This window comes from Manis javanica, chromosome 4 (assembly GCF_040802235.1).
Source record: "Manis javanica isolate MJ-LG chromosome 4, MJ_LKY, whole genome shotgun sequence".
NCBI classification, from domain to species: Eukaryota; Metazoa; Chordata; class Mammalia; order Pholidota; family Manidae; genus Manis; species Manis javanica.
In genome coordinates this window covers 1,085,745-1,112,680 of record NC_133159.1, presented here as the reverse complement: position 1 = coordinate 1,112,680, position 26,936 = coordinate 1,085,745, and the positions used below count along the sequence as shown (strand labels likewise).

The following is a 26,936-nucleotide window of genomic DNA, read 5'->3' as shown; positions in this document are numbered from 1 at the left end:
CATCCACGCGCCCCGTGCCGCGCCCGCCGCCGCCCGGGCCCCCCGCGCGGCCCCCGCGCGCCCCCCGGGCCCTAGGCGCCGGGCATGCCCCGGCGCGCGCCGCCAACGCCAACGCCAACGCTCGCGGGCCCGGGGCTCGCGGGGGGCGCGCGGGCAGGTGCCGGCGCCGCGAGGCGCGAATCGCCGCGGCGGCCGAGGCCGAGGGGCCCGGGAGGAGCGGGGGCGCGGGCGCGGGGCCCGCCGGGCCGTCCTCGCGCGGCGCGCCGCCGCCGCCCCGCTCCTCCCACCGCGCGGCGCCCGCCCGGCTCGTCCCGGCGGCGCTGGCCGGCCGCGTCGCGCCCGCAGCCGGCCGGCCCGGCCCGGCCCGCGCTCACCCCGCCGCCCGCGCCCTGGTCCCCGCCCGCCCGCCCGTGCGCGGCTTCCGCGGCGGCGGCCCTCAGAGCACGGCGGCGGCGGCGGCGGCGCGGGGCTCGGCGCACATCCTCCCGGCGGCTCGCTCCGGCTCGGACTGAGCGCCGGGCGCTGAGCTCACGCCGCCGCCCCGCCCCGCGCCGCGCCGCCCCGCCCCGCGCCGTCTGGGCCGCGCGTCCGCCGGAGCCGAGCGCCGGCCAGGAATGCGACCGCCTCCCGCCGGCTCTTCCAGGAAGGCGCGCTTCCCCCGCCCGACCGCCGCGCTCGGCCCCGGCCGCCGGGACTCGGGCCCGTCCGCCAGGGACTCGGCTCCACTCGGCCCCGCTCGGCCCCGTCGGCCCCGCCCACCCGAGATTCGGCCCCGCTCGGCTCCGCTCGGCCCCGCCCGCCCGAGACTCGGCCGCGCTCGGCTTCGCTCGGCCCCGCCCGCCGGAAGGCCGCGCGGCAGGGGCGGGGGCGGCGGCGCCCGGGGGGCCCCTTCCGGCCGAGGCCGCTTCCTGCGCGGCTGGGAAGGCGCCTGTCCCGCCGCCGCCGGGGCCTAGAAACCCACACGCGGCCCCCACCACAACCGCAAATCCAGTGAGGGGCGGGCAGGACGGGGCCGCGCAGCCTCCTCCTCTCCCCTGGCGGGCCCCCAGGACAGGGACGCCATGCAACACACGCCGGGACACAGTGACAGGCAGCCCCTAAGCAACATGGGTTTCTATACATGTTAGGATTATGAGGCCCCAGAGGCTCACACGGGGCATAGACCGCAGGCAGCGTGTCCCGGGCCCCACGTGTGCACGCTCGCCGTAGCACTCCAGCGGAGGGATGATTGGCAAGCAGCACAGCCACCCCATGACATTGCACCCTGTTCCCGCCCAGGGCCGGCAAGGCTGGGAGCCAGCAGCTTCATCTTCCAGCACCCCAGCTTCGGGATGCCTGCTCCACAGTGCCTGAGATGGGCGGCCCTGCAGGTGGGAGCTATGCCTTATGACTACTGGCCGTGTTGCTGCCAGCGCCAAGCCCAGGGTGAGTCCTCAGGAACTGGCCACTTCATGCCTCAGGCTGGCCAGCATCACTCTTATCCAGCAGCTTGCTGGGCCAGAGAGCCACTTACACGTCTGCAGGGCCCCTGGGAAGTGGTCCCAGTGAGACCCCTCCGTCCATCCTTCCAATGCACTGGCTGTGTCATTGGGGGAAAGTCACCAGAAAGTGCTGGGTGGTAGTAGATGGGGGCCTAAAGTTGGAGTGGTTGGCTGAGTGGCCCCCAGAGAAGGCAGTGTCCCGCAGAAGCCTGGGGGTGGGAACTTGAAATCAGGGGTCAGTTCTGGCTGTTCTCAACCCAAGGGCAGGAGGACAGCCCAGCTGATCTGGGCAGTGGCATGTTTTCCTACGCAGGACAGCGGCATCCAAGCCTGCCTGGGCTCTGCGGGACACGGGCCAGGTAGAGGTGAAAGGGCCACACTCACTTCAGCCGTGGTGACCTTCATCTTGTCACTTACTGTTCCTACCCCCCCAGTGGAGGCTGGAACCGGCCCCAAACCAGTGTTCTTGGGGAGCAGGCCTACCCACCCCAAGGGGCTGACAGGGTCACCCTGAGGCATGGGCAGGTGTTTGGAGAAGGAGCTACAGTGAGTGGTCAGGTGAGCCCTGCGCAGCTGCAGGTACAGGCAGGCACCCCGCAGGGGCTGGAGGTTCAGGGTACCTACTGTGTGCCGTGTTTGGAAACCTGCTCACTCCCTGCCGTGAACACCAACAGGAACGGGAACCCTCACTGGCATCGCCCACCTATGCACTGAGGACTGTCCCTCCCGCTCTTCAGTTCCCCCAACACAAGGCTTCTCTACATGTACAAACACAAGAAAACTAGGAAAGGTTATATTGTAAAACCAAAGAAAAGGGACTGATTTGCTTTTGGGGTTGTCTTCTTGGCCCACATTTGGACTGAGAAAGTCTGTACTACACCTGAGTCGGTTCCTTCCATGCGGATTTGAGTCTCATACAATTCAGGTGCCTATAATCAAAGAGAGTGTTTGGAGCCCTGGAGGGCAGGCCCTGAAGGATTTCCAGCCAAGTGGGATTCCTCTTGGTCTTTCGGCCAAGCTGCCTGGCTGCAATGCTCTGCTGCCCTTTGCACCCTCTGGCTTCGCAGGGCTCCAGGAAGGGGACCCGGGCAGGAGCCAGGTTGGGGGCCAACACTCCCAGAACTGCGGGTGGTACAGTGGGGGACAGGTCAGGGGAAAGGTGCCCTGAGATGCAGGGAAGGCCTAGACTGGTTCTGCACCTCAGTGGACTTTGAGGCCCCCTCCCTTGATGATGGGGTTTCTGGAGCAGCTGGGCCCACACAGAGCTGCCCAGTCCCTGTCTTTCCTCTGAGCAGGGTGATGCTGGTCTTTCCCCATTCATCCTATCCCAGCAGCTGGATGGTGGAGTGGCCCCATGCCCTATGCCAGGCGCCACGCTGGAAGCTGCAGAGCCTGGGCCACAGGCATGGCCACACCGGGGGCAGGGGCAGGAACCTGCTGCCCCTGGCCCTCCAGGCTCACTCCCCAGACCTTGCCACACTGATGGGTCTGGGCGGCTGGTTCACTCATGTGGTAAACACACATCTGTAGAGGTTGTACCCCTGCAGGCATAGAGATGGGTGGTGGGACCAATGGGGAGAAGACCAAGTTCTGCCCTATGTGGCTTCTGTCTCCTATAGGATGACCGGCAAAGGACCAACAGGCCTGCTAGTGAAGGAGCAGGGTCACTCCGGTCCTGGGGAGCCTCGTATGGCTGGGGGTCTGGCCTTGGGGTCAGCAGCGCCCCGAGATCAGAGCGATAAGGGTTCTGGCAGTGATGGTGCCCGTTGCCACTGGGGGAACTCAGAGACTCAGCTGGAGAAATGGGCGGGGGGGCTCAGAGGAGCAGGCCTTGACAGGGAGACCCGGGCAGGAGCTTACCAGCCTTGCCCTCACGGCCCCCACCTGCTCCATACTCCCTACTTCTTGGGAAGCAGAAGGAAACACCCAGTTGCAGCCAGACACAAAATGCCATTGCCAGGAGTGTGCTAAGATAGGGTTTTAAAACTTCAAATTTGAAAAAAAAAATTAGGTAAAAATTTAGAGAAATTCTTGGCTTAGTTTGTGTTCCATCAAAAGCAAACTCTAAGAGAAAGATTCGAGTGCAGAGGGTTTATTTGGTAGGTGATCCCAGGATGCACAGGTGTGGGGCAGAGGAAGAGAGGGAGAAAAGGCAGGCAGGACACCGGGGTGCATTGTGTAGCCTGTCACCTTTGGGCTCCTGGCCCTGCCCCTGGCAGAGAATGGTAATGGGGTGGGAGCCCTGGGGTGCAGAGCCATCCCTTGGGACAGCCCTGAGAAGGATGTCAGATCTCAAAGGGGCCAGGGATGTCCACCTAAGCAAGGAGGTAGATTACATGCTGGATTGACCAAAAAGGAAATGCCTTAAGGGTTTCTCACTGTTAGAAATGGGAATTAAAAATACAGAAACGGGTAAATGAAATGTGGTGTTGGATTGGAATTAGAGATATCTGTAAACACACAAATCTCAGTATTTATAAACAGAACAACTATAGATGTGGATGTGTGTTGGTACAAACTTCCATATAACCCCTCGCTCTGTCCAGTGAGAGGCCCTGAGAGGAGTGACACCCCAAATGCAGTGAGCACACCAAGAACTCACATCTTGGCTTCTAAATTCCATCCTCCACTAAAAGGAACCAGAGTTCTTTGGAGAAATGGCTGGTCCCAGGGTTCAGGCACAGATTTCACAGGACACAACGAACATCTTGCTGTGGTGGGCAGTATGGAAGGGCTCCAGGATATCAGGGACATGTCAGAAGAACACAGAGCTGGCTCGGAGGAGCCCCCCCGCTGGAAAACTGCAGCTCATACGGTAGTTGTGGATTATAGCCATGGGACAAAATCGGAAACCACGAGGCGATGCATATTTAAATACGTATTTAAAAACATGTATTCATAAGCTGGGAGTTTGATGAGAAATGGGTCGTTTGCATAATTTGAAAATTCCTCCCCACAGGGTTCCCATTAATCCCAGAGGGAAGAAGAGTGAGTTCCCAGGGGGACACTGACAGCCACCACCATAGCCGAGTGGCCCAAGTGGACGCCTCGGTTACTGGACCAGTCGCAGTCCTGTACCGTTTGACAGGTGGCATGGTGGGTCACACATCACTTCTGTGAGTCTCCTGCCAAAGGGCCATGCCCTGCCTCTGAGCATGATGAAACCTCAGACACGCACATGGAGGGACTTTGGACGGGGTGGGCCCAGAGCCTTCGAAGGGAGCAGGGTCACAGCTGTCAGGGAAAAGCCAAGGAATGTTCTGGACCAATGGAGACCAAAGAGAACAGGATCACTCAGAGCAGCGTGTAGCCCTTGGCTGAATCTTATCACCACAAGGACATTACTGGGACAAGCAGAAAGCCTCAGGTGTGGTCTAGGGCCAGACGGCAGCTGCCTTGCCTGACCTGTGGCTGTGGTGACATCAGAGAATGTCTTGCTTTGGGGTGTGTTGGAGCAGTGTCTGCAATGAACTCTCAAATGCTTCTGAGGTTGGGGTTGGGGGCAGTTCCTACACTACTGTTGCAACTTTTCTATAAGCTTGATTCTGTTAGAAATTTATTTTTAAGAATGTTTATGGGGAGGATGCATGAATCCTCTGTTGAGGCCTGTTGAGCTTGAGCTGCCCAGCAGAGTGGGCTCCTGCCATGGGGCAGCAGCGGGAAAGGACTGAAAGCACACAGCAGGGCACCAAATGCATCTGCGGTGCCTGTAAACACAAAGGCAGGGAGCCAGACTCCTTCCTGGTGCAGCACAGAGAACAGAGACGTGCTCCTTAAATGTTCTTGGGAAGGAAGCCTCTCGGAGCAGGGAACGGCACCGTGTGACTCCCGGGTGAGCAGGTGGATACCGAGCAGCCTAAGTGAGGCTCGGGGCTGGGCTCACGCCCACTGAGGGCTGGGAAGTAAGGCCAGTGTGGGACAGAGTCAAGGTCACAGACCCTTCCAGGAACGGGGGCTGGAGCTGGTCATGACAAGGTGACCTAGAAGGGGCTGTCTGGTTCCTAAAGGGGACATAGAGACCCCACCCACTAACCTGCAGGTGGAGCCCAGACCAAGACAGGGGGACAGGGCACCAGGAGGAACAGAGGATGCGTCCCACTAGATCAGAGACTATGGGGAGCCTGCTGGGAAGTGTGAGAGGAGTCAGCTACAGGCGCAGAGAAAGCCCAGCAAGGGAAAAAGTAAAGCAAGGCAAATATTAACTCCAGGAAAAACAGAGAGAAAATCTAAACAGTGTTTGCTCCTTGGCTAAGCAGTGAACAGTATTTACACGGTTATAGTAGTATAAACAACTTGACCAAAAATGATGAAATAGCTCATTGGGGACAAAGGAGAACAGAGAGCAGACTGGGGGCCCCCCTGGCAACTTCTCACAGTGCCCCCAACTGGTACACAAAGAACAAGCAGCAATAGCACATAACTGAGAAACAGGGAGAAAAATCAGACAAGACGGATAACGGCACTGACAGCGGCTGCCGGGCCCCAGGCCCCGGGTCAGCAGCAGCCCTGCGAGTGCTTCAGACTCACTGAGTGTCCCGGCCTTTTGGGTTCTTTCGGTTCCCTTTATGTATGCAACTGTCTTTCTTTAGTAAGAATTAAAACACAACACTAAACTAAAAATAAGTAACAGAAAACTGAACTCACAATCCCACCACAAAACACTACAGTTTGGGACGTTAAAGAACACACTTTAAATAAGTCATTGATTAAAGATGGAATCAAGATGGCATCAGAAAATGTCCTAACGTGAATGACAAGACACTTGATTGCAGCTCAGTGCCAGGAGGCAGCCGCCGTGTCCCTGGGCTTTCAGACCTGCTCCTCTATCAGAAAACCAGGAGGTGTTTTAAAAACAGACATTTTTAACCTCTTCTTTGCGCTTCCCTGTGTCTTCTGGTTTCCAGACAAGCTGCTTTTGGGTTTGTCAGCCCGTCCTGCCCTCTCTCTGGACCCCTCGGGCCGGGGAGGACCGCCCTTCCCCGATGGGACCTTGATGCGGGGCAGGGGGTCAGCCCTGTGGCCCATCCCATGTGGCAGCTCCCTTGAGGTGGCAGGGCCCAGGAGTGTGTGGGGTCATACCAGCCTCCAGCACACCTCACGGGGCTCCACCAAGATGATGCCAGGGAATCTGGGCAGACTTGGCCACGGGCCACAGGAGTTGCCATTGGGAGTGAGAGGGTGAGCCCAGTACATGACTGTAAGGCTGGTCAGGCGGTGTGCCCCCAGGTCCTGCCTGTCTCCATCTGTGGGCAGCACCCCTGCAGGCCTGACTCCTGCCCACAAGCTGCCCTTGCCTTCCTGGAGGTGGGAGGAGCAAAAAGCAGGGGCCTTTCCTGTGCCTAGCAGAGCTGCCCAAATGCCTGCCCCTAGGCTCCGCCAGCCGGTCCCCTCCCACCCTAGCCTGGCCTCAGTGGCCGACAAGGCCTCATGGGACAACATTGGTGTGGCCAAGCCAATCTCTTGGGACCAGGCAGGGCATCAGCCATCCTGGGAGCCAGAGGGTCCCATTTCTGGGCCTTCCTCAGCGTGGGAGGGGGCCTACCCCAGGCCCCAGGTCAAGGGGAGGCAAGGCTGGCTCTGGAACCCCTTTTCCCAGGGGAGACGTCTGCAGGGTCCCTGCCCGGCCAGCATGAGGCACCATGGAGGTTGGGAAGCAAGCCCGAAGGAATGCTGGGGAAGGAGGGGGAACTAAGGCCTTGGCCGCAGGGGCTTCCAGCCCAGGGCCCTGGAGACATGTCTGCAGCCACTGAGCTTTCTGGTGGGGGCCCAGCCTGGAGGAGGGCTGAGAGGGCTCCCTGCCCTGCAGCCCCACCCCTGTGCACAGGACCCTGTCCCCCCAAAGCGTCCTATGCTGCTCTGGAATGTACAGTTTGCTGGCCACACCCTGCTGATCACAGGGTGGCTGCCTCATGGCCATGCTCTGCAGCCCTGAGCCAGCCAGGGCCCCAAGGCCAGAGCCATGGACCTGCACAAAGCATGATGGGTGGAGGGTGGGCAGCCATGCCAGGGGCCAGGTATCCCATCCGTCAGGGAGGCCCTGCCATGCCTGTGCCTGCAGACATTGCTGAGTGCCACCAGGTAGGCACAGAAGACTGTGGGGGTGGAGGACAGGTCCTTGCCATGTGAGGTTTTCCACCAGCACCTTCCAAAGACGGTCTTCTGGGGGCCGAGGTGCCACTCTGCCAGTGACAAAAGAAAAGCCTCGAGTGAAAGAACAAGGGGGTCCGGGCACCCTCTTGGCTGTGAGAGGGGGCACTAGCATCCCTTGCCGTAGCAGTGCACCAAGGAACTGCCCTGGCAGAGAGTGGTAACGGGGTGGGAGCCCAGGGGAGACCAGGCCACCATTGGTATGGACAGGGCTTTGACAGGTGGGCAGGGGCCACGGTGCTCTGAGGGCAGACCCCAGTGATCTCGGGGGCTGGGGAGGGACCCCTATGCAGGCTCTGCCCTCCAGACACACCCACTTTGCTCCCAGCAGCCAGGGGAGGCCCATGTCCCCCCATCCCCTCACTCAGAGGGCGTCCCACCCTGGGGGCCCCACCCCGACACAGATGTCCCCTCTCTCCCGCATGTCTGGCCCTTCACACAGCACTAGGACAGGACTCCATCTCCACTCTCTGGGGCTCACAGCCCCTCCAGCCACCTCCCCCTTTCCACCTTCCCAGCCACACTTCCTGGGCTCCCCTCCTGCCCTGCTCTCTCCCCGACTCCCGTCACAGGCCTGGAGACTGCAGGCTGTAGGTGGTGAAGGACCAAATCCTGGCACACAGGTCTGATGCCATGAGGCACATTGGGCCAAGCTCAGCCACAGGATCCGCGGCTGCCCGCACGGCTGAGCACACTGCCCTGATGACCCCAGGCCCCATGCAGACCCCTCCACCCCTTCCCCTCTCTGGGCCTGACGGCACTGCTCCAAGACGGAGGCTGGCTGGGCTGGCCCTGGGCTTTGGGCCTGTAGAGGAGGACGTAGGGGAATGATGCCCACCCAACAGGAAAGGCAGGGACACACAGCAGGGACGGGAGCAAGGGGAGGCCATCCACAGAGCAGAGCCCGCCCTGGGCGTCCCATGGGCCTGAGCACGGAGGGGCAGAGGGCAGCTGCCCGCACCTCCAAGCTGCTCTCCAGAGGGTCAGGTGACTTTCAGGGGTCCTGCCAGTGCCTAGCTGGCGAGGGGAACTGCGTCTATGGCCTCTACCCCAGGCCTGGCCACCAGCCCAGCCCCTGCTCCCTCCCCGGCCCCGCTTCTCCCTCCACTCCCCCATCCCCGGACCCAGGCCTTTGCCCCCCCAGCCTGCACCCCAGGGCCGGCCCTGCGGCCCCTCCTGCTGCACAGGCCTTCGGGCCCCCCTCTCCTAGAGGCAGGGCTGCCGGCTCCTCGTAAATCGGAGCCACACTCGGCTCCCTGAGCTGGCGCCCTCCCGCCCTCCTGCCGTCATTCCTGGCAGGCCCCGGGAGAGTGAGCTCACTCATTACATAAGGCATGTGAGCTATTTCTCGGGAACGGGAGCCTGCACCGGGCTCCATTTGCCGTCTCCCTCTGCAGTCGCCAACCGCCGCTAAACAGAGAGCATGCTCCCAGGGCCCCTGTCCGTCCACCCCGTGCAGGGGAGGCGCTGTCCCTGCCCAGGGCCCCAGCACCCCCGCGGCAGGGCTTCTGCTTAAGAGAAGAGATGGCCGCTCCCTCCAGATACCCCAGGGAGTTGGCACCCTAGGGGACAGGGGGCAGCGGCCGGCCCCACCCCAGCCTCAGGTGCCAGGAGGGAGGCAGGCAGCAGGGGCCTCCCCAGAGCAGTGCTGGCTGCTTCCCTGAGGGTCAGTCCTCTCTGTGGATTGGGAGTCGCCCCCATGGGCACCCAACACAGTGCTCTTAGCGCCTCTGAGCTCCCCTGGGCCCCAAGCCCCATGACACTGCCGCCAGGACTTGTGTTCTCGGGGGACAACGCCAGATCTCACTCTAGTCAGCTGGGAGGAACCCAGTGGAGGGCCACCCAGCCAGAGATGGCCCGGCAGGACAGCACTGTGCTCAGGGCTGGGCACCAGCTGAGGGGGCCCCTCACAGAACTTATCTGCACGCAGCCACGGCCGGAGGGGGAACCGGGGACCTCACCCCTCAGCCTCCTTTCTGTGGCCTGGCACTGAGGGCGACCCGTGAGTTCCCAGCAGACCCCAGAGGCTGCAGCTGAAGGGACGTCCAGACAGTGTGTGCTGGGCACGCTCGGGGTCAGGGGTGGAGGTGCAAGCGCTGCCTGGCCCTGGAGAGGAGCTAGAGGGGTCACCTCCCGGCCTCTGGCCGGGGCGGGAGAAGCTGGGGGCAGACACCCCAAGCTTTTCTGCGGAGTGGGCCGACGGGGCTCCTGAACCAGGGCAGGAGAAGGCGGTGACGGCGCAGGCTGGGGCCTGGCGGGGCCTGTGGCCTCCCCGCTCCGCTGCGGAAGGAAGCGTCGGCCTCGGCGCTGGCGGCCTCCCTGCCCAGCTCCCAGGCCCCCGCCTGAGAAGCCCGCGTGCAGGCGCCTTCCAGACGCTTCTGCTGAGCCGGTCACGCTCGCCACGCCCGGCCTGGGGACAAGGCTCCCAGGCCGCAGGGCACCGGCTGCATGCCAGCGTGTGGGGCCCCTCCTCCGGACCCCCGGCCCGGCCTCTGTGCCCCCCCTCCCCCCAAGAAACAAGACCATGTTTTCCTTTCTTTTCAGAGGCTGGTGTTCTGGGAACTTACACCCTCTTGGGTTTGCTATTTTTACCCGCCCTGAGCCTTCCGGTCTCCATGGCGACGCCTCCAAACAGCAGATTCCAGGCGGCAATGACGTCACCGTCCCCTTTCCTGCCGCCCAGGCCTCGAGGCACTGCTGCAGGCCCCGGGGCTGCAGGGCTGTGCTGACCCCGCTCAGGCCTCCCCAGCACCCCCAAAGCTGTGGCCCCAGGTCTGCAGGCCACAGGTGGGCCCTCGCCCCTCAGAGGGGCCTGCCTGCCCGCTCCGGGATCCCCTCCATGCCGACCACCCTGCCGGAGCTGCCACTGACTGGGGAGACAGGGGCAGCTGTCCACCTGGCCTGGGAAGCCTCTGTGGCCCCTGAATGAGACACTGGTGACCATGGCAGGGCCCACAGAGGCAGCCGGAGCACCGGGAGGGCCTGTGGCCTGGTCTGCCAACCGCAGCACCGTGAGCATCGGCACCCTCTGGTGAGGCTGTCAGACACCCAGCCAGGGGCTGCTGCCCTCCTTCATGGTGGCGGCCCTGCTGGGGGCACCTGTGGGCATGTGCTCCGTGCCTTGGTCCTGACCGGCAGCTGCAGGGGTTGGGGGGGCACGGCCCCCGCCTCTTGAGCTGGGTCTCCTGCAGCGGGTCCTCTGCCTCTGTCCTGGCCACTTAACCCAGCTGTCCCTGCAATGCCCGCAGCCCAGACCGAGGACGGGATGCTCAGGGCTGGATGGCCACCTCTGAGCCTGCAGGTGTGGGAGGATGGGCCACTGTGACCCCATGTCCCCTCCTGGAGGAACAGCCGCCCAAGTGCTGGGTCTGCTGTGGACTCGAGACACTTGCCGGCCTCTGTCCTCCCCCAGCCAAAAAACAAGACCGTGTTTTCCTTTCTTTTCAGAGGTCTTGTTTCTTGGTGTGCGGGGGGGCCAGAGCCCCACACCCCAGCCATTGTCAGGAGGGGCCCGAGGAGCCAGACCACCCAGACCCTGGGCTTGCAGAGGCCTGCCCACTGTGCCTGCTGGGATGCTGGGGTCCCATCCCCCAAACACGGCCTGCTCCCCACCACCACCCATAGGGCCCACCCCTAATGGCCTGGCCCCAAAGCAGACACTGGGCCTGGGTTCCAAGGGGAGGGGAGCAGGCAGGGCTGCAGGCAGGGACCAGGCCGCATCAGGGCCACACTCCATCCCGCCAACACCCAGGAGGGCAGAGAGACAGCAGGTATCTAGTTAGCTGACACCTCTGCTTACAGAAACACAGGGAAAGAAGGTGGTTTCAAGGCTCACATTCCTGCCCTCCTGCTGATCAAGGAATGAAGCCCCGACTCGCCCCCCTCTGACATGGGCAGGCACACTCACAGGTCTGGGCAGGAGACAGGCAGGTGGCAGTCCTGTCTGCAGGGCCTCACACAGACGCGTTCACAGAAGGTGTGCAGGGAGTGCAGCCAGGGCGCACAGGTGGGCTTGGGACTGGCCTTGACCAGGAGCCTCCCTGTGTCCCAGGGCCCTGCGGGTGGCCGTGGCCCGCAGCTCTGCTCCCCGAAGTGGAGGCTGTGGAAGGAGGTGGACAGGGCCCGTCCTGTGACATACCTGCTCCGTCAGGATCCACTGGACAGAAGGCAGGAAGGGAGACACGGTGCAGGTGGCTGTCAGACGGTGCGGGGCAGGAGGGAGCTTCACGCCGAGGGTGCTAAGTTTGAGGATGAGCGCCTGCTGGCTCTGGAACAAGTGGGGTGGTGGCCCCCCACCAGGGTGGCAGCAGCTGCACCTGGGCTCTGTGAGCTTCTGCCCTCCCCCGGGGCTCTTATGTAATGGCTTAGCCTCCTGGGCTGCCCCCCACCCCTGCCCTTTCCGCGACCATTTGGGCCCTGTCCAGGCCCGTGGGAGGCCTCTAGTCTGAGGTCTGGTCAGCCAGACACATCCTGTGCAGGCGGGGATCCAGGCACACGGGGGCTCTGACCCGAGGGGCTGTGGTGCCCATGGGGGATATCCCACGCCAGGCACCAATGTGGAACTGGTTTTTCCCATCACATTTACTGATCCAGGGCCTGCCTGCAACAAGACAGAGACCAGCAGAAAAGAATTTCTGTTCTTATGAGCTCACAGGTTCACAGGAGACAATGAAAAGTCACATTTCCCTGTGTTCCAGGCTGGATGGGGCACCTGCTCCTAAGAAGCATAGATGGGTGAGGTGGGTGAGCTGCCCGATCAGGAGGCTCCTTATAGGCCCATTTCAGCAGAGTTCTGAAATGGGTGAGGACTACAGGGTCTGAGGGAACAGCAGGTGCAAACGCCCTGGGCAGGAGGAGCCCAGTCCCCATGGGGGTCCGTGCAGAGGGTGGAGGGCCAGGTGGCGAGGAGGAAGGCCGGGCGGATGGCACGCTGCCTGGGTTACCCCCATCTCCGCTGCTCCCAGGGACGGGGCCTTGGGGGACACTGCTGTGAAACTGGGGGGCCTCCGGAGCCACAGGTCCGACAGGCCACGGCAGAGAACCTGCTGGGCAGGGTGGGGAGGAGGCTTCCCCAGAGGGGAAGGGGAGCTCAGCAGACCTGTCCCCACGCCCACTCCGCTGCTGGGAAAGGTGGGAGCCACAGGAGGGAGCTGTTCAAGACCCACGTGACCCCTTTTCTGAAGGCTTTGCCCTCAGCCCTGTTGCTGGCCTGGCGCAGCCCGAGCCCCTCTGGGGCCCTGGGGCCCACTGCCCACTGCTCTGGCCGCTGCAAGGGTTTAGGTGAAGCGGTGGCTTCCAAGGGCAGGTGGGAGGCTGGAGGGGCCTGGGTCCAGGGCAAGGGCTGCTTAGCCTTCCCCCAACAGCCCCCCACTCACTGACAGCACAGGTGCCACAGGGATGGTTCCTGCGGCTGTGCGCCTGGCATTGGCCCCCGGGCAGCACCCTCTGGACCACCCCACCTCCAGGCAAAGCACTGCCCAGCGGGCTCCATCTCCATGAGGAGTATTTAACTTGGAAAGGCTGGCACACGACTGGAGGGGAGAAGTTAACAAGTTTGGATTGTAATCCTTGTGCCAGGAGGGGTGGGTGAGAAGGGGGCAGGGCAGGGCTGAGAGGAAGGGAGGAGGCGGCAGCGGCCCTGGCAGCAGGAGAGCAGCAGCTTCCAGGCCGTGGAGGTACACATGCTGGGCATGTGGTGGGGTCCCCGAGGTCTCTGTTTCTCCTGTGGGAAGCACCTGTCAGGAGGAGCCTTGGGATCCAGCTCTGGGCAGAGAACACAAGACATGCATATATGTATATACACACACACACATGCACACAGATACACAGGTGTGCACATAGGCACACATACACTAACATACCCCACAATGCATGTGTGCACAAATACACACACATAGGCATGACATATGCACATGTGAACATGCATGCACACATGAACACACACACACACAGGAACACATGGTTGCAGGCAGAATGACCACCTGCAGTTCTGAAGCTTCAACACAAGGATGGACACCCCTTGAGGCTGAGGGGCCCCGCTGGCAAAGGGGCCAGCGCTGCAGCCAGGACAGGCCTTCCCCAGGCGGAGGCTTACGCCCACAGGTTGGCCACCAAACACCCACTGGGAGCCGCCCTTGTCCACAGCAGGCGGTGCAGCCGCTCCAGGGCTCGGGGAGCACCCAGCTCTTCTCCTGTGCCTTCACGTTCTCACTCAAGAAAGAGCAAAGTGGCTTCAGCTATCTCCCAGCCTCTCTCTGCTCCAGGTGCCCACCAGCCCACCGCTGAAAAGGTTGAGGGGAGCCCGCGGAGGGCTCCACTCCAGAGGACCAAGAGGAGAGGCCTCGGTCCCACCCTGGTGGAGGGCAGGGCACCCAGGGTCCCCAGGCACTCCCACCCGGACCCAGCCCCACCAGGAGCTCCGAGCCTGGGACCTGGCCCCTCCACAGCAGGGAGAAGGCCCAGCCGCCCCTCACTGCCTCACATCTGCTCCAGAATGCAGCGAATCTAAGTTGGCAGACAATTTATTTTCCACAAACATGCATTTCACAGGGGAAAACGCACACATCTCCAACTGTGTAGTTCCTGCTGATTCGCCCCGACCCTGGGTCACCTGGGGGACCTGTGTCACCCACCCTCAAGGAAGGGCCAAAGCTGGCTGGTGGGCCTCTGGGCACTAGGCAGAGTGGGGGCCTCCCCAAGGTCTGGGGCCCCTCGCCGACTCACACGAAGGATGCTTCCCCACCTCTGGCATCTGCCTCCTGGCTGTCCCTCACTGGAGGCACATTGTTTCATTCTGACTTCCTCCCTGAGAGTTACAGTCCCAGCAGGACCGGCTGCATCTCTGTCAGAGCTTTTGAATTCATGACCCGTCTTGTGAGCTTGGCAACGGGCCCGGACAGAGTAAGGATATTTCCTCACGTGCATCTGACCGCAGCACGCGGGGCTGCAAGACAGGAGGCCTCGTGCCCGCCCTCTGCACTTCACTTCTCAAGAGGAAACCCAGCGTCGCCCAAGCCAGCGTGGGGTCTGGAACGTGGACTGACGGGGGCCCCGGAAAGCAGAAGGCTCTGCTGCGCCCCCCACGACTGCCTTGCGTCTGGGGACGCCCTGCAGCTGAGTGGAGTTGGCAGAGCGCCTGGGAGGCGTGCCGAGCTGTGGTCTGGATGCTTGTGATCCCCAATACTCACATGTTAGAACCTCACCCCCAGTTAGGGAGGGGGGGCCTTTGGGAAGTGATCAGGTCCTGGGGCTGGAGCCCTCAAGCTGGGATTGGGGCCTGAGGCGGATACCGCAGAGAGCCCCTGGCCTTCCTCCTTGTGAGGACAAGGTGACGGGACCTGGGAGAGAGCTCTCACCAGAGCTGGGACCAGGCCACACCCCCATCTTGCACCTCCAGCCTACAGGTTGGGGAGAAATAATCGTCTGATGTTTAGAAATAATCGTCTGATGTTTTTTTGTGACAGCAGCCTGAATGGCCAGGGTCTCCCCCTGCCAGTGGACATCAGCTCTCAGGCCCTGTTGAAAATAAATGGAGAAACCGAGTCTGGGGGACTCTCATCGTTCCTGCTGAAGGGCATTCTCAGGGCCCAGGCCGACCCAGCACCATGTGACGTGCAGAAACTCGGGGCCTGGGTGGAGGGGCTGCTGCCGCCCTGCGTCCCCCAGCACGTGCTCATGTTCCTAGGCCCCCATACATGGCCACTCACCACCACATGCGGCCCCAAGCACTTGAAATGTGTCCAGTGGAGACAGTGCTCGGTGACCAAAGATTCTGGAGATCTAGTGTGAACAAAACAGGAAAGTGTGCTAATAATTATACACTGATTCCATGTTGATAAGATAATATTTTAGGCACATTAGGTCAAGATGAAAACACATTATTGAAATTAATTCCCTACCTCCTCTTACCCCTCCATGGGTGGCTACCGTACATTTGAAGTGACCCAGAAGGAAGGGCAGGCAGATGGGCAAAGGCTGGGAGGGTGAGGGCAGGTCCGGGGTGGGAGGGTCAGGGTGCAGCTCGGGAAGAGCCCGCAGGGGGCAGGTGGGACGCGCTGCAAGGTGCCACTGGTGGGAGAGCGCCAGTCCCTTGCCTGTTATTTCCAAAGGGCTGGGCAGCTCTGCACGTCACATGGTGCTGGGTCGGCCTGGGCCCTGAGAATGCCCTTCAGCAGGAACGATGAGAGTCCCCCAGACTCGGTTTCTCCATTTATTTTCAACAGGGCCTGAGAGCTGATGTCCACTGGCAGGGGGAGACCCTGGCCATTCAGGCTGCTGTCACAAAAAAACATCAGACGATTATTTCTAAACATCAGACGATTATTTCTCCCCAACCTGTAGGCTGGAGGTGCAAGATGGGGGTGTGGCCTGGTCCCAGCTCTGGCGAGGGCAGCTAGGCCCCACCCCAGCTGTCACCCTGCACGTGTCTACCAACCCCTGGGCACGCTGGGCAGGCAGTGGGCCCCCAGCTGCAGCCTCGCAGAAGGTGGCTGAGGCAGGGATAGGCTTGTGGGGCCCTTCAGTGTCCCCAGGGGGGGCCCTGTGGCCTGGGGGCCTGTCCTGAAGCCCAGATGCTCTAATTATGTGGACAAGTGATGCTGGCGGCTGGGGGACTGACCACCTCAGGGCACAGCCAGGGGGGCAGCTCCCCCAAAGAGGCACGGACCTCACTCCTTTCAGTCTCCCACAGCTGTACACGGCAGCCAGGGCCAGGCGCCTAGAGAGACACGAAGGCCTTGGGCAGCTGTGGTCACTGAATGTGGCCCACAGGAGGCGGGCGTGGAGAGGGCGGCTGGGCGTGTGTGCAGTCAGGATGCCAGAGTTCTCTCCCTGAGGGTCTCTGGGGGCTGCCCCTCTGGAGGGGCTTCGCTGTGAGCTGGGTCTCCCAGGCCAGAGAAGCTGACCCCTGATTTCGACAGCTCACACAAGGCCACCCGGTGCCAATAAGCCAGCACGGCCACCGGCCCAGGGAACAGCCCAGGAGGCCTGGATTCAAGTCTCTGCTCTGCACTCACCGTCACGAAGCCTAGGACAAGGGAACAGAGGCCCAGGCCTCCTACGACCCATCTGTAACTGGGCAGAGCAAAGCATTAAGGGGCTGGTGGAAGGAAGCATGCAGCCTGCAACTGGGGGCTGGCACCGCAGCTGCCGCAGGGCAGGGCCTGGGAGGCAGCTCAGGGCAGAGGGCCAGCAGCCCGGACACCTAGCAGTGACCTTCACTCAGACCCTGACTTGGGCCATGCTCTGCATCCTGGAACTCTTCCAAGAAACCAGGGACCTGCCCCCCACCTCCAGCTCAGGCAGGGCCTTGGGGGCGGAGGCCAGCCCCAGAGCTAGGAGTCCAGTGGCTGCTTGGACCCCGGCTGCCCGCCCTCCCCACCCTGAAGGGGTGGACAGTCAGCACCAGGCTGGCCTGGGAGAGAATGGCACTGCTCGGCCAAGCTGGCCCCAGTGAGGGGGACCCACATGTGTGGTGGCTCCCAGATCACCCAGCCTAGCTGTGTCCGGCCTGCATGGGGCGGCCAGCAGTGGGGCCTGAGCAGCAGTATGTTGGGAGAGTTTGGCCGGGAGAGCCGGGAGGCAGCGTAGGAGGAGAGGGGCTGCATGGTCGGGCCGATGTGGGGGAACCAGGCGGTGGCCCTCCCTAGCTCCAGCTCCAGAGGAGGACGCACCCACACCGAGGAGGTGGGGTGCCGCCCTCTGGGCAGGTGGGCAGCGCGGCCCAGGGAGGTGCCCATTCTTTGCAGTGGGCTGCACTCCCAAAACAATGCCCAAACCAGACCTATGTCCCTGGCCCCAGGTCCACTGCCTCCACACCCCCCACTGGCCACCCTCCCCCCCTCCGCGGGTCCCTCCGATTTCCTGCTCCAAACCCAGCCTTGTCCTTCTCAAGCCAGATAGACCTGTGGTGCCTCAGGGACTGCGAGGCCGACTCTCTCCCTGGGCTGTTGCCCTAACCCACTCCCTCCCTGCGGAGTGGGGAGGGCTTGGGGCACAGGGGAGGGGCACAGGGGAGGGCCCGAGGGTCTCAGGGCCCGAGGGAGCTTGGGGAGCTGCCTGCCTGGGTGCCCACACGCGGCCTGTCCGGATTCCAGCCACTTCTTGGAGCCGTCCTGGGCTGCAGGCCCGTGCGATTCTGCAGGGCAGCAGGCCACTGCTCCCACTGGCTGGACAGCCCCCTGCAGGCCTCAGAGGGGGTGGCTGGGGCCCTGGGCTGCTCTCTGGCCTGGGGGAGGGGGTGTTGCCAGGCTGTGAAAGGGCTCAAGGCAGCGGAGGCAGGCGCAGCCCAGGCCCCAGGGAAATGGGAATGAGTGGGGGCTGGGGGTCCCTGCCCCTCCTTCCTCCTGGATGGGGGAGTCAGAGAGCTGGCCTGGCCCCTCTTTTCCCCTGGGCAGACGATGGACCGTTATGTCCTGACCAGCTGCCTGCCCAAACCTGGCACGTGGTCTGTGTCTCACAGACCCTGTGCGGGAGGCCAGTGTCTGTCTCTGTGTCGCGGGCGATGGCCCTGTGACACCCAGTTGCTGCAGAGCCCTCTGGTTTGCTGAAGGCCCAGGACACAGTAAGACTCAGGGGCAGGTAAAATCACTCCAGGTGCGGCTCCTGGGGGTGGGGACGGGGGAAGACGCGCTCCTGGGGGCGGGGTAGGGGGGAGGACACCGCTCCCCTGCGCCCACCTCCCCCGCCCCAACAGACTTCTACCGGTGACTGTCAGGGAGGTGCAATCACCATCTGCTGACCCCTGACCCAGCTTCTGTGTCCACGCTGGGCAGGGCTGAGGACTCTTTGCCCTGTGAAAGGAGGAGGGCAGCAGAGGGAGAAGACGGGGGAGGGAAGGGGCGGCAGGAGGAGGGGAGGGGAGGAAGGCCACAGCTGAGGGCTGAGGCCCCTCTGACGGAGGCAGGGCACTGTGGCCACCAGGCCCACACCAGGCCGGCCAAGGACAGGCCCTGCCTGAAGACCCCCGGGGAAGAGGTGAGAGCTTTCCCAGTCAGACCTCCCTCGCACCCGGAGGTTAGGGACTACTCAGCAGAAACAGGCACGACATGTGACAGCCATGCAGCCAGGGCCTGGAAGGCGCAGGGACCTGCTGGCATCCCAGGAAACTGAGCATCCAGCCAGCGGTCGTCCCCAAGGAGGCAGCCTCGAGGGGCACAGCTGCCCCGGCCCGGCCTCTCTGCCTCCAGAGGCTCTCAGAGGGCCCAGCCCAGGGAACCGTGTATCTGAGGCCGAGAGGGCCCACCTTGGGGCCACACTCTCAGCTGATGGTGACAACAGCTTCCCTCACTTTAAGGGGATGGCTGACAGGACCCAGGGCTGAGAGAAGTGGGTCCAGGGTGCCCGCTGCCCCACCCACGCAGCGTGCGGAGTCCTAGAGCTGCCCTCGGTGGGGACGGCTCCGAGAAGCCCAGAGCCCTGAGATGCGCGGCTGCTGCGCAGAGGCCCACAGACTGGGCCGGACATCCTCGTCCCACAGTCTGAGGGCCAGCCCAAACTCGAGGGGCTAGGGGAGGGTCCTTCCTGCCTTCCCAGGCGCGTCCACGGTCAGGACCAGCAGGCTAAAGCCAGGGCTTGCACAGCCTCCTGTGGAGCCTGTTTCCAAGGCTCTGCCCTTTGTCCAGGGACACCAGTCATCAGGGTCAGGGCCCCATGGCAGTAATGGCCTCATCTTAACACAATTCCATCTGGTTCCCAGTGGACACACATCCTGGGGGACACCACCAACCCCTCAGTGTTCCCAAAGCTTGGTCTCTGTTTACATTCCCCGCAGAAGGAGTGCCTGAGATGGTCCCCCCACCACTTCCCTGCTCAGGATTGGCTGGCCCCTCAGGGGCACCTTGGGCAGAGTGCAGGCGTGCCTCCTGGGAAGGCAGAGGGCACCTGAGGGGTGGAGCCCTGGCAGGGTGACAGGGGTGCAGGCAGGGGCTGGGGCAGGAAGGTTTCCCTGGGTGGGGCGGGCGGAGGTAGGGCCAGTGGGACCTTGCATGTGGGCGTGGTTCTCTCTGGAGGCCGGGCAGGGACTTGGAAACAGGCTCTTGGGGTGGGGCCGGAGGCTGTGCGGCCCTTGGCTTCAGCCTGCTGACCGCTGGTGGGTCCTGGCCACCGACACCCACCCTCCCTGCAGCCATGAGAAGATGCCCTCCTTCCCGCACTGGTGAGTGGGCCCCATTCGCCCACTCTGCTGCCCGACAGATCCCAGGATGTTTCCCAGGCAACTGCTTCAACCCAGCCTGTCTGCTGGCACTCTGCACACCCACGAATGCCCCTGCCTGGCTCCAGGCAGCCTTGCCTGTTTGGCATATGCAGGCCGGCAGGTGTGGCTGAGCACAGCCTGGATCCCAGCTGCGTCCGTAGGCAGGGCTCTGGGGAGGATGCCACCCAGCCTGGAGACCAACCTCTCCCGGTCAGTGGGCACTAGCAGGGTACCCTGTGTGCATGCCATGCTGCTCCACTACATGTCGAGGGATGGTGGCAGCCACCCCGTTGCTGTTTTCACTTGCTGCTTTCTGGGACTGCCCACCGTGCCATCCTGACCCCATTCTCAGAGTGGCCTGGTGGCAGCCCCCAGGAAATCAAAGTAACATGCGGGGAAGCCAAGTGGGGCTCGGACCTGGGCTGAGGTCTGGTGGGCAGTCTCTGGACCTCCTCAGAGTGGAGACCGACGGCGAGCCCCAGCCAGGCCCCCTGGGGGGACAGTGCTGGTCAGAGGTAAGCCTTTTCCCACACCATGGGAGCAAGGAGCCTGAGCGCGTCCAGGCTCCGAGGACACCAGGGGCAAATACACCTGCTCATTGGCAGTGGAAGGTGCGCCTGACCAGCCACAGACATCACCCCGATTCTGGGGCCAGCACCTTGGAGGGGTTCCTTTGCACGTTGGTGGGTGACACCTGAAGCTCCTGCACGACACCACTTGAGCACTTACTACTTTGCCCAAAGGGTGCCTCCTCCAAAATGCTGAAATATTTTTTATAAACATGACTTTTGGCTTGTAAAAAAATTTGTTTCCATAGTGCCAGCGCCAGTCTCGATCAGAAATCATTTTCCAATAAAGCTCTACTGTCTGTCACCAGGGCAGATGACTCGGAAAATGTGAGCTTCCTGCTTGAGGTCAACTCTTAAACGCCCTTCAGCCACCGTGTCTTGCTGATAACACCGGAGCAACTGGGACAAGGTGGGTCTGTGTGTGTTGTGGGGAGAGCGTGCGGTGCTTCCACTCACCTCCCTAAGGCCCTGGCAGGCCGGGGTGGGCAGGCAGCTGTCAGGAAAGCTGGGGGGGTGGGGGCTTCCTGACCAGGGCCGGCACCTGCCACAGGCCTGGTGCCTGGGTGACCCCAGCTCTGTTCTTGGGGGAAGTGTCCCAGGCTGTCCCAGGGGCAGTGGGGGGCGTTAACCCCCAGCAGCTGGGTGAAACCAGAGAGCAGAAGCCCCAGGGGGACAACGTTTACATGTTGCCCTGGCGTGGCCATCCCAGGAGCACCAGGCCTCAGGGGCCTCTGTTACACCAGGCGGTGCAGGCCTGCTCTGGGGTCCGGGTCCCTTCCCCTGGCAGCCGAGGGTAGATGAGGCCCACTGGGAGGGCTGAGGCCAAAGCAGAGTAGGCATCCCCTCTGTTCTCTACTCAGCCAGGTCCCAGTCCCCGGGGCCTGTTCAGGAGCAGCGGCTGCTCACACAGATGTCACACACACTTCCCCGAGCAGCCTGAGCTCTGGGTGCACAGGAAGGTGTGGTGGGGCCTTCCTCTGCCGCAGGGATGCCTGGCACCATTCCTCCTGGAGGTCCCCTTGTCTGGCTTGCAGCAGTGTGGTGACACTTGCAGGAAAGTCTCTGAAGCGGCAGAGGCTGAAGCCACAGCCAGCTGAGCCCCTGTCTGGGACTCCAGACAAACACCTGCAATGTGGGGGCAGGGCAGACCGGGGGCCCCCACACCCAGGCTCCTCCCCTTGGGAGCAGGCCCAGCCGCAGGGCACCTCGTCCCGGGGCCCCGAGACCACCCACCCTGCTATGACAGCTCTACTTGTTTGCACAGGTGGGGTGGGACCCTGCCTGTTCCCTGGGGGTCGGAAGCATCTAGGCCAGCCTAGGGTGCAGCTGGCGCTCAGGGAGAGTTTAGTGAGTGAGCCTGCTCCCGGTCGTGAGGTCTGCACTGGCGGCTGGGTGAGGGTGACCTCAGTGCCATAGCAGGACCGCTGGTCACTGGGGGGCCTTGACTCAGGGGCAGGGGCTCTGAGGCTGGAAGTGGGACAAGGGGGGCCCAGGACGAGGGGCTGGGCTGAGGTGAGGAGGCTGAACGGTGCTGTGGGGGCCCCTGCAGACAGGGGTGCAGGGCAGAGCTCCAAAACTCCAGGGCCTGGGACAGCCAAGAGTCCCAGCACCCCGAGGGACGTCTGCCTGTGGTCCTTGGAGAGGAGCTGCTTGACCCCAGCGTGGGCAGGCATCACCCAGGGGCCGCGGAGGGCCAGGGCCAGGGGCTGTCAGGCCTGGGGCAGCGCAGGGGGAGGGACCTGAGGGAGCCTAGGCATCTGCTGCCACCAAGTGGTGGACGGCTTGGTCGGCTGGGCGAGAGCTCCCAGGGCCCGGGTGTCCCGGAAGCCCCTCTCAGGCCTTCTGCCCGGCCCAGGCTCCCGCTGGCCATTTGGACTTGGTCACCTCACTTTTTCTCTTAATTAAGGAAACCAGGTTCCTCCCTTTTGCAAGGAAACGTGGTGTTCCCGGGGTCCCCAGACCCGACTTCCTGCTCAGCTCCCCCTGCTCGGAGGCCTGCCCTGCGACGGCAGCGGCCTGGGCCTCCCTGCCACCCCCGCTCCGTCCCCCTCTGCGCTGGAGGGCACCCTGGCCTCAGTCCCCCAAAGGCTGGGCGCAGGGCACCTTCCTCTGATGGTCACAAAAGGGGGTGGGCTGGTGGACTGGGGGCAGGCCCGGTGCCCGGGGGGGTCGGAGTCGGGGGCCTGTGCGGTCCGGCGGCGCTGCGGAGGGGCCCGGGGGGCAGGGCCCGGGGCAGGGGGCGGGGCCTGCGTCCGGGGCGGGGTCCGGGGTGGGCGCTCACTTCCGCCGGACGTGAGGCCCCGGGGCGGATGGAGGCGACGCGGAGGCCGCGGCTGAGGCTGAGCCGCCGGAGGCTGCCGCCGGGGGGCGGGTGAGGCCGGGGGCCGGGGGCCGGGATGGGGGCTCGGTGTCTCCCAGCCGAGCTGTGTCCGGCGCCCCAGCCCCCCGCCCCCCGCCGGGCGGCCCGAACCCCTCCCGCTGAGCCTGCCCCCCCTTACCCAGCAGCCGCGCCGAGACCCTCCTCGGGGGCGGCGGCGAGTCCGCGGGGCCGTGGGCGGAGCTGCTGCGCGCAGCGCGCGCGGATCTGAATCCGGACGGGGAGCTGCCTCCGCTGCCCGCGTTCCCCCGCCAGGTGCGCCGCGGCGGCCGGGGGCCCCCGGGCAGGGTTGGGTATCGGGCGCCGGGGCTGTCCCGGCGCGGCCCGACGACCCTGTTTTGCAGGAGTCCGGCCGGCGCCCGGAGCCTGCCGCGCCCCCCGAGGCCTTCACCGTCGGGCTCGAGACCTTCTCCTGGACGCCCCTCCCGCCGGCGCCGAGGGGAGGCGGGGGCCTTGGCCACTCTCGTCACGTGCTCCGTGGGGCCGGGGGGCTTCCGGGGTCCCCCGCCCGGTCCCCGCAGCAGTGCCTTGCCCCCAAGCTCCCCAGCACCCAGGAGCAGCGGTTGGTGGATGGGGCTCAGATCCTGCGGAGTTGCCCCATGTGCCAGGCTGACTTCGCCCCCGGGTGAGTGCCACCCTGGGCTTCCCAGGCCCTCTGCTGCCCTCTTTGGAAGCCACGGCCACTTCAAGGAAGCTGAGAGGTGCCTCCTGCGTGGAAAGTTGGCAGAGCGGACTGCCAGCCAGCCAGGGGGCCATCCCGTGAGGCCCTGTGACAGGAAGGCCCGCAGCAGGAGCACCCGGACTTGGGGGCCCTGGTAACCCGTGTCCCCAGCTGCCACCGTCTCCAGGACCAAGCCAGGCTGCGGGTCACTGAGCAGCTTCTTGTTTAAATAGTCCCCCAGCACAGGTGCCTTCCTAGGGGTGGCTTGGGGGTCTTAACAAGGAAGCTTTTGTTTTGCGCCTAGAGATGCTTTCACTCCAAAAACCCAGTACACAGTTTGCTTTTTTTTTAAGTAGGGAGTTGGAATCCAATGTTCTGTTATTAAACCCAAAGCACCCAGCTTGCAGGCCGTGTGTCGCACAACCGAGGAGACAGGTATGGTTGCCACTGGTCAGGTGAGCGGACACCAGCCTGTCTGCGTTAGCACATCCCGTCTTCAGAAGCAACAGCAGCCCTGCGGGTGAAGGTAGCCCAGTCCAGACGAGACCAGCAGACTAGTTACCCAAGTACAGGACGCGCACCTGCCGAGGAAGATCCGTAGGTGCTCCTTCCGGTTCAGAGATGGAGTCTCCGTCGGAAGCCAAACCTCTGACCTCGGACTCCCCCAGCCTGGGATGTTTTGTGTCCTGGCTGTGCCCACGGCAGCCCACACAGGCTCCAGTGGCTGCAGGCGCTGCTCGGCTGTGCGGGTGCGCCCGCGGCTGTCCCCAGGTGCGGCCTCTGCGTGGGCTGCAGCCCCTGCCATGGGGCCTGGTGGAGACGCCCTGGCACCCCGGGAGGCACCTACGAAGTCGCGGTTTCCAGACCAGGTGTCTCACTGGACATGCCTCCTGCCTCTGCTGCTGTTTGGTGTTGCCCTAACCTGCTCATCCGACTCGCTTGCCAATTCTGACGTAGCAGAGGGGGCTTTTAAAACAGTGAAGTCGTCATGATTTGTGCCATCAGAACAATGTCCGGAGCCCTGCCGGAAGCCCACTGCCTGGAACACGGCCCCTGCCACTGCCCCAGCACTCCACACCTCCTCCCCCTCTGAGGGGGCCTCTGTCCTGAGGGCACTTTTGGGTGTCAGTGCGGTTGGGTCCAGGTCTCAGCGTGTCTGGAATGCCGCCACGTTCTTCACTGTATCATGGATTCCTTGGGGCTGGGAGACAGCCAGTCCCACATGGCTAAACACGAGGGCCCACGGCGCCACAGGCTGGGCCGCAGGAGGGTCCTGCTGGACACAGCCACCCAATGGTCAGCCTGTCCCATGACTCCCTGGAAAAACGTTTGCTCTTCGTGGTCCTTGAGATGTTCTCTGAGCAGTGACCTTAGCCAAGCACCACCCTTCTGAGCAGTGGGGTGGGTGGCCCGGAGGCACAGAGCAGAACCCAAGGGTCAGTGGTGCTCCTGTGTGTGCCTGGTCTCCGGCCAAAGCTGTGGGAGACATGTGAGTCCCAACGTCCCACCCAAGCTGCTGAGCCTAGGGTGGCACAGGGAGGCCAACTGATGGGGACTCCATGTTGCAGGCAGGCAGAGAAGCATCACTGGTTTGAGCTGGTGGGCTTGACTGCTCTGCAGGGGAGGGTGGCCCCCAGCAGTGGTGTGCAAGGGGCACCACACTGAGCTACATGGCTCCCCAGCAAGATCTGGGCTCAAGTCTGGCCTGAAATGGCCTGCTGGGCCCTGTAGTCACGCTGAGCACCTGACCTCTGCCACCAGCTGCCACTGAGCTCCTCAAGCACATGGCCATGGTCATCTCAGGCCTCTGGCCTTGATGGGGTCAGATGAGGTCAGGGACGGGGCGTGTCTGCTCTGTGACATGCGTCCATACCCCTTTGCCCACCTCACTGGACACTGAGGAGGCTGGCCCACAAGCTTCAGAGCCCACAGAGCTGCAGGCTGGCAGCCCAAGTTGATGAGACCCCTCCTGGGGGCTCAGCCCGTCCATTTTGTGTCTGCGTCTTGTGGACAGTGGCCCCCACCCCAGCCAGCAGCCGCCGGATCTCCATCAGGGCCCGCAGTTGGGAGCCTGGCCGCCCGCTGAGGCAGAGCCCCTGACCACCTCGCCCAGCTGCCGAGGACATGGCCGTGTGCAGGCGGGCATGGGAAAAGCCCGCCATTGCCTTCGTGACGTGGAGAGGCCCCTGGTGCTGCCTGGTGCTGCCCCGGGTCTGCCGATCCCCTCTGCCTGTGGGTGGGCTGCCAGGCTCCAGGATGGGCTGCTCACCAGGAGCTATAAGGCTCTCAAGCGAAGTGGGCGCTGGAATCCCTGGGGGGCTGGTCCAGACACAGGGTGCTCCCCACCTCAAACATAGGCTGGGGTGAGCCTGAGAACCGGTCTGACTGGTGCCCCAGTGCCGCCTGCCCAGGGCACACCGGGGTCCTAGAGGACCATCCCCAGGCAGCAGGGTTTGGAAAAGCCTTTATTGGTTGGCGTGGCCCCACCTGGGCCCTTTCCTCATTCTGACCAGCCACGGAGACCGTGCCAGGCTTCCCTCTGGCTGGCCTCTGGTGCAGTTGTGAGTACCCGGGAGGGCGTGAGGCAGACAGCGTGCTGTGGCAGGGGTGCCACCCAGGGATGAGTGTTTCCCTCTGCACAGGTGACTGTCTCGTTCTCTGTCTCGCAGGCTGGCCCAGCTGGACATCGACAGCCACCTAGCGCAATGCTTGGAGGAAAGCACAGAGGACGTGGTGTGGTGACCCAGCCGGTGCGGAGGCCCAGCAACGCCCCGCAGCCCCGACCCTGGCCAGAACCACCCGCACTTGGGGCTGCCTATGAAGACGTATCAGCTGACCGGCCGCATCATGTCTCTGTGCTGAGACCCAAATATTTGGTTTTCTCCTCTAGGCAGAGCGTTGCCCTGTGGTCGGGGCACCAACAGTGCCCGGCAGGTGCGCTGCCCATTTATTTCCCTGGCTCCCCAGACCTGGCCCATGTTCACACCGTGTTACCCACTATTCACTACACAGGGCAGACGACTCCAGGGGCAGGTGTGGTCACCGCTGGGCACTCTGGCCCCTCACCATTGACCAGCTGATCTGCCGGAACATTCTGTGTCGGCCATGTTTTATTTGGGTTATAAGCAGAAAGTGGGGCTAAAGCATGTCTGTATGCAGTTCTGCAAAATAATATGCAATTCTAAGATAAACTTTCAGAAGTTGGTATTTTCCTTTCAAAGAGCCTCACACAGGCTGGGATGAGACTGTCCAAGGTGCCAGCCTCCTGTGTGATTCTAGCTCCGGGGTTCTGGAGAAGGCAGGGCTGAACAGGCAGGACTCGGGGCAGTAGAAGGGCTCACATCTGTGATGGGACACGTGTCATCACCTTGTCCAAACCCAGAGACGCGTGATGCCAGGGACACAGCTGTGGGCTCTGGGCCGTGCCAGGTGCGCCCTGGTGTGGAGGGGATGCCAGGGAGACACAGGGAATCTGCACCTTCCCCTCAGTTTGGCTGTGAACCTGAAA

The 26,936-nt window shown here is 63.2% G+C and overlaps 2 protein-coding genes across 8 annotated transcripts; both read left to right on the top strand.

Moving 5' to 3' along the window:
* The first annotated feature begins 84 nt into the window (after positions 1-84).
* LOC118968662 (uncharacterized) lies at positions 85-15,561 on the top strand. Of its 6 annotated transcripts, none has more exons than XM_073233040.1 (3): positions 85-990; positions 1,279-1,425; positions 10,173-15,561. In XM_073233040.1, the coding sequence occupies exons 1-2, from the start codon at positions 85-87 to the stop codon at positions 1,351-1,353; spliced, it is 981 nt and encodes a 326-aa protein (XP_073089141.1). In that variant the 3' UTR covers positions 1,354-1,425; positions 10,173-15,561. The 6 variants fall into 6 exon arrangements, with proteins under 6 accessions (XP_073089141.1, XP_073089140.1, XP_073089142.1 ...); XM_073233039.1 differs by lacking the exon at positions 10,173-15,561 and adding an exon at positions 4,441-8,142; XM_073233041.1 differs by lacking the exon at positions 10,173-15,561 and adding an exon at positions 2,156-4,432.
* A 7,082-nt stretch (positions 15,562-22,643) lies between these two features.
* Positions 22,644-26,619, top strand: FAAP20 (FA core complex associated protein 20). 2 transcript variants are annotated; one of them, XM_037000069.2, is made up of 4 exons: positions 22,644-22,761; positions 22,893-23,022; positions 23,112-23,392; positions 26,098-26,619. In XM_037000069.2, exons 1-4 carry the CDS (start codon positions 22,700-22,702, stop codon positions 26,168-26,170), a joined length of 546 nt encoding a protein of 181 aa, XP_036855964.2. In that variant the 5' UTR covers positions 22,644-22,699; the 3' UTR covers positions 26,171-26,619. The 2 variants fall into 2 exon arrangements, with proteins under 2 accessions (XP_036855964.2, XP_036855965.2); XM_037000070.2 differs by having other exon boundaries at positions 22,666-22,761; positions 22,896-23,022.
* The last annotated feature ends 317 nt before the right edge of the window (positions 26,620-26,936 follow it).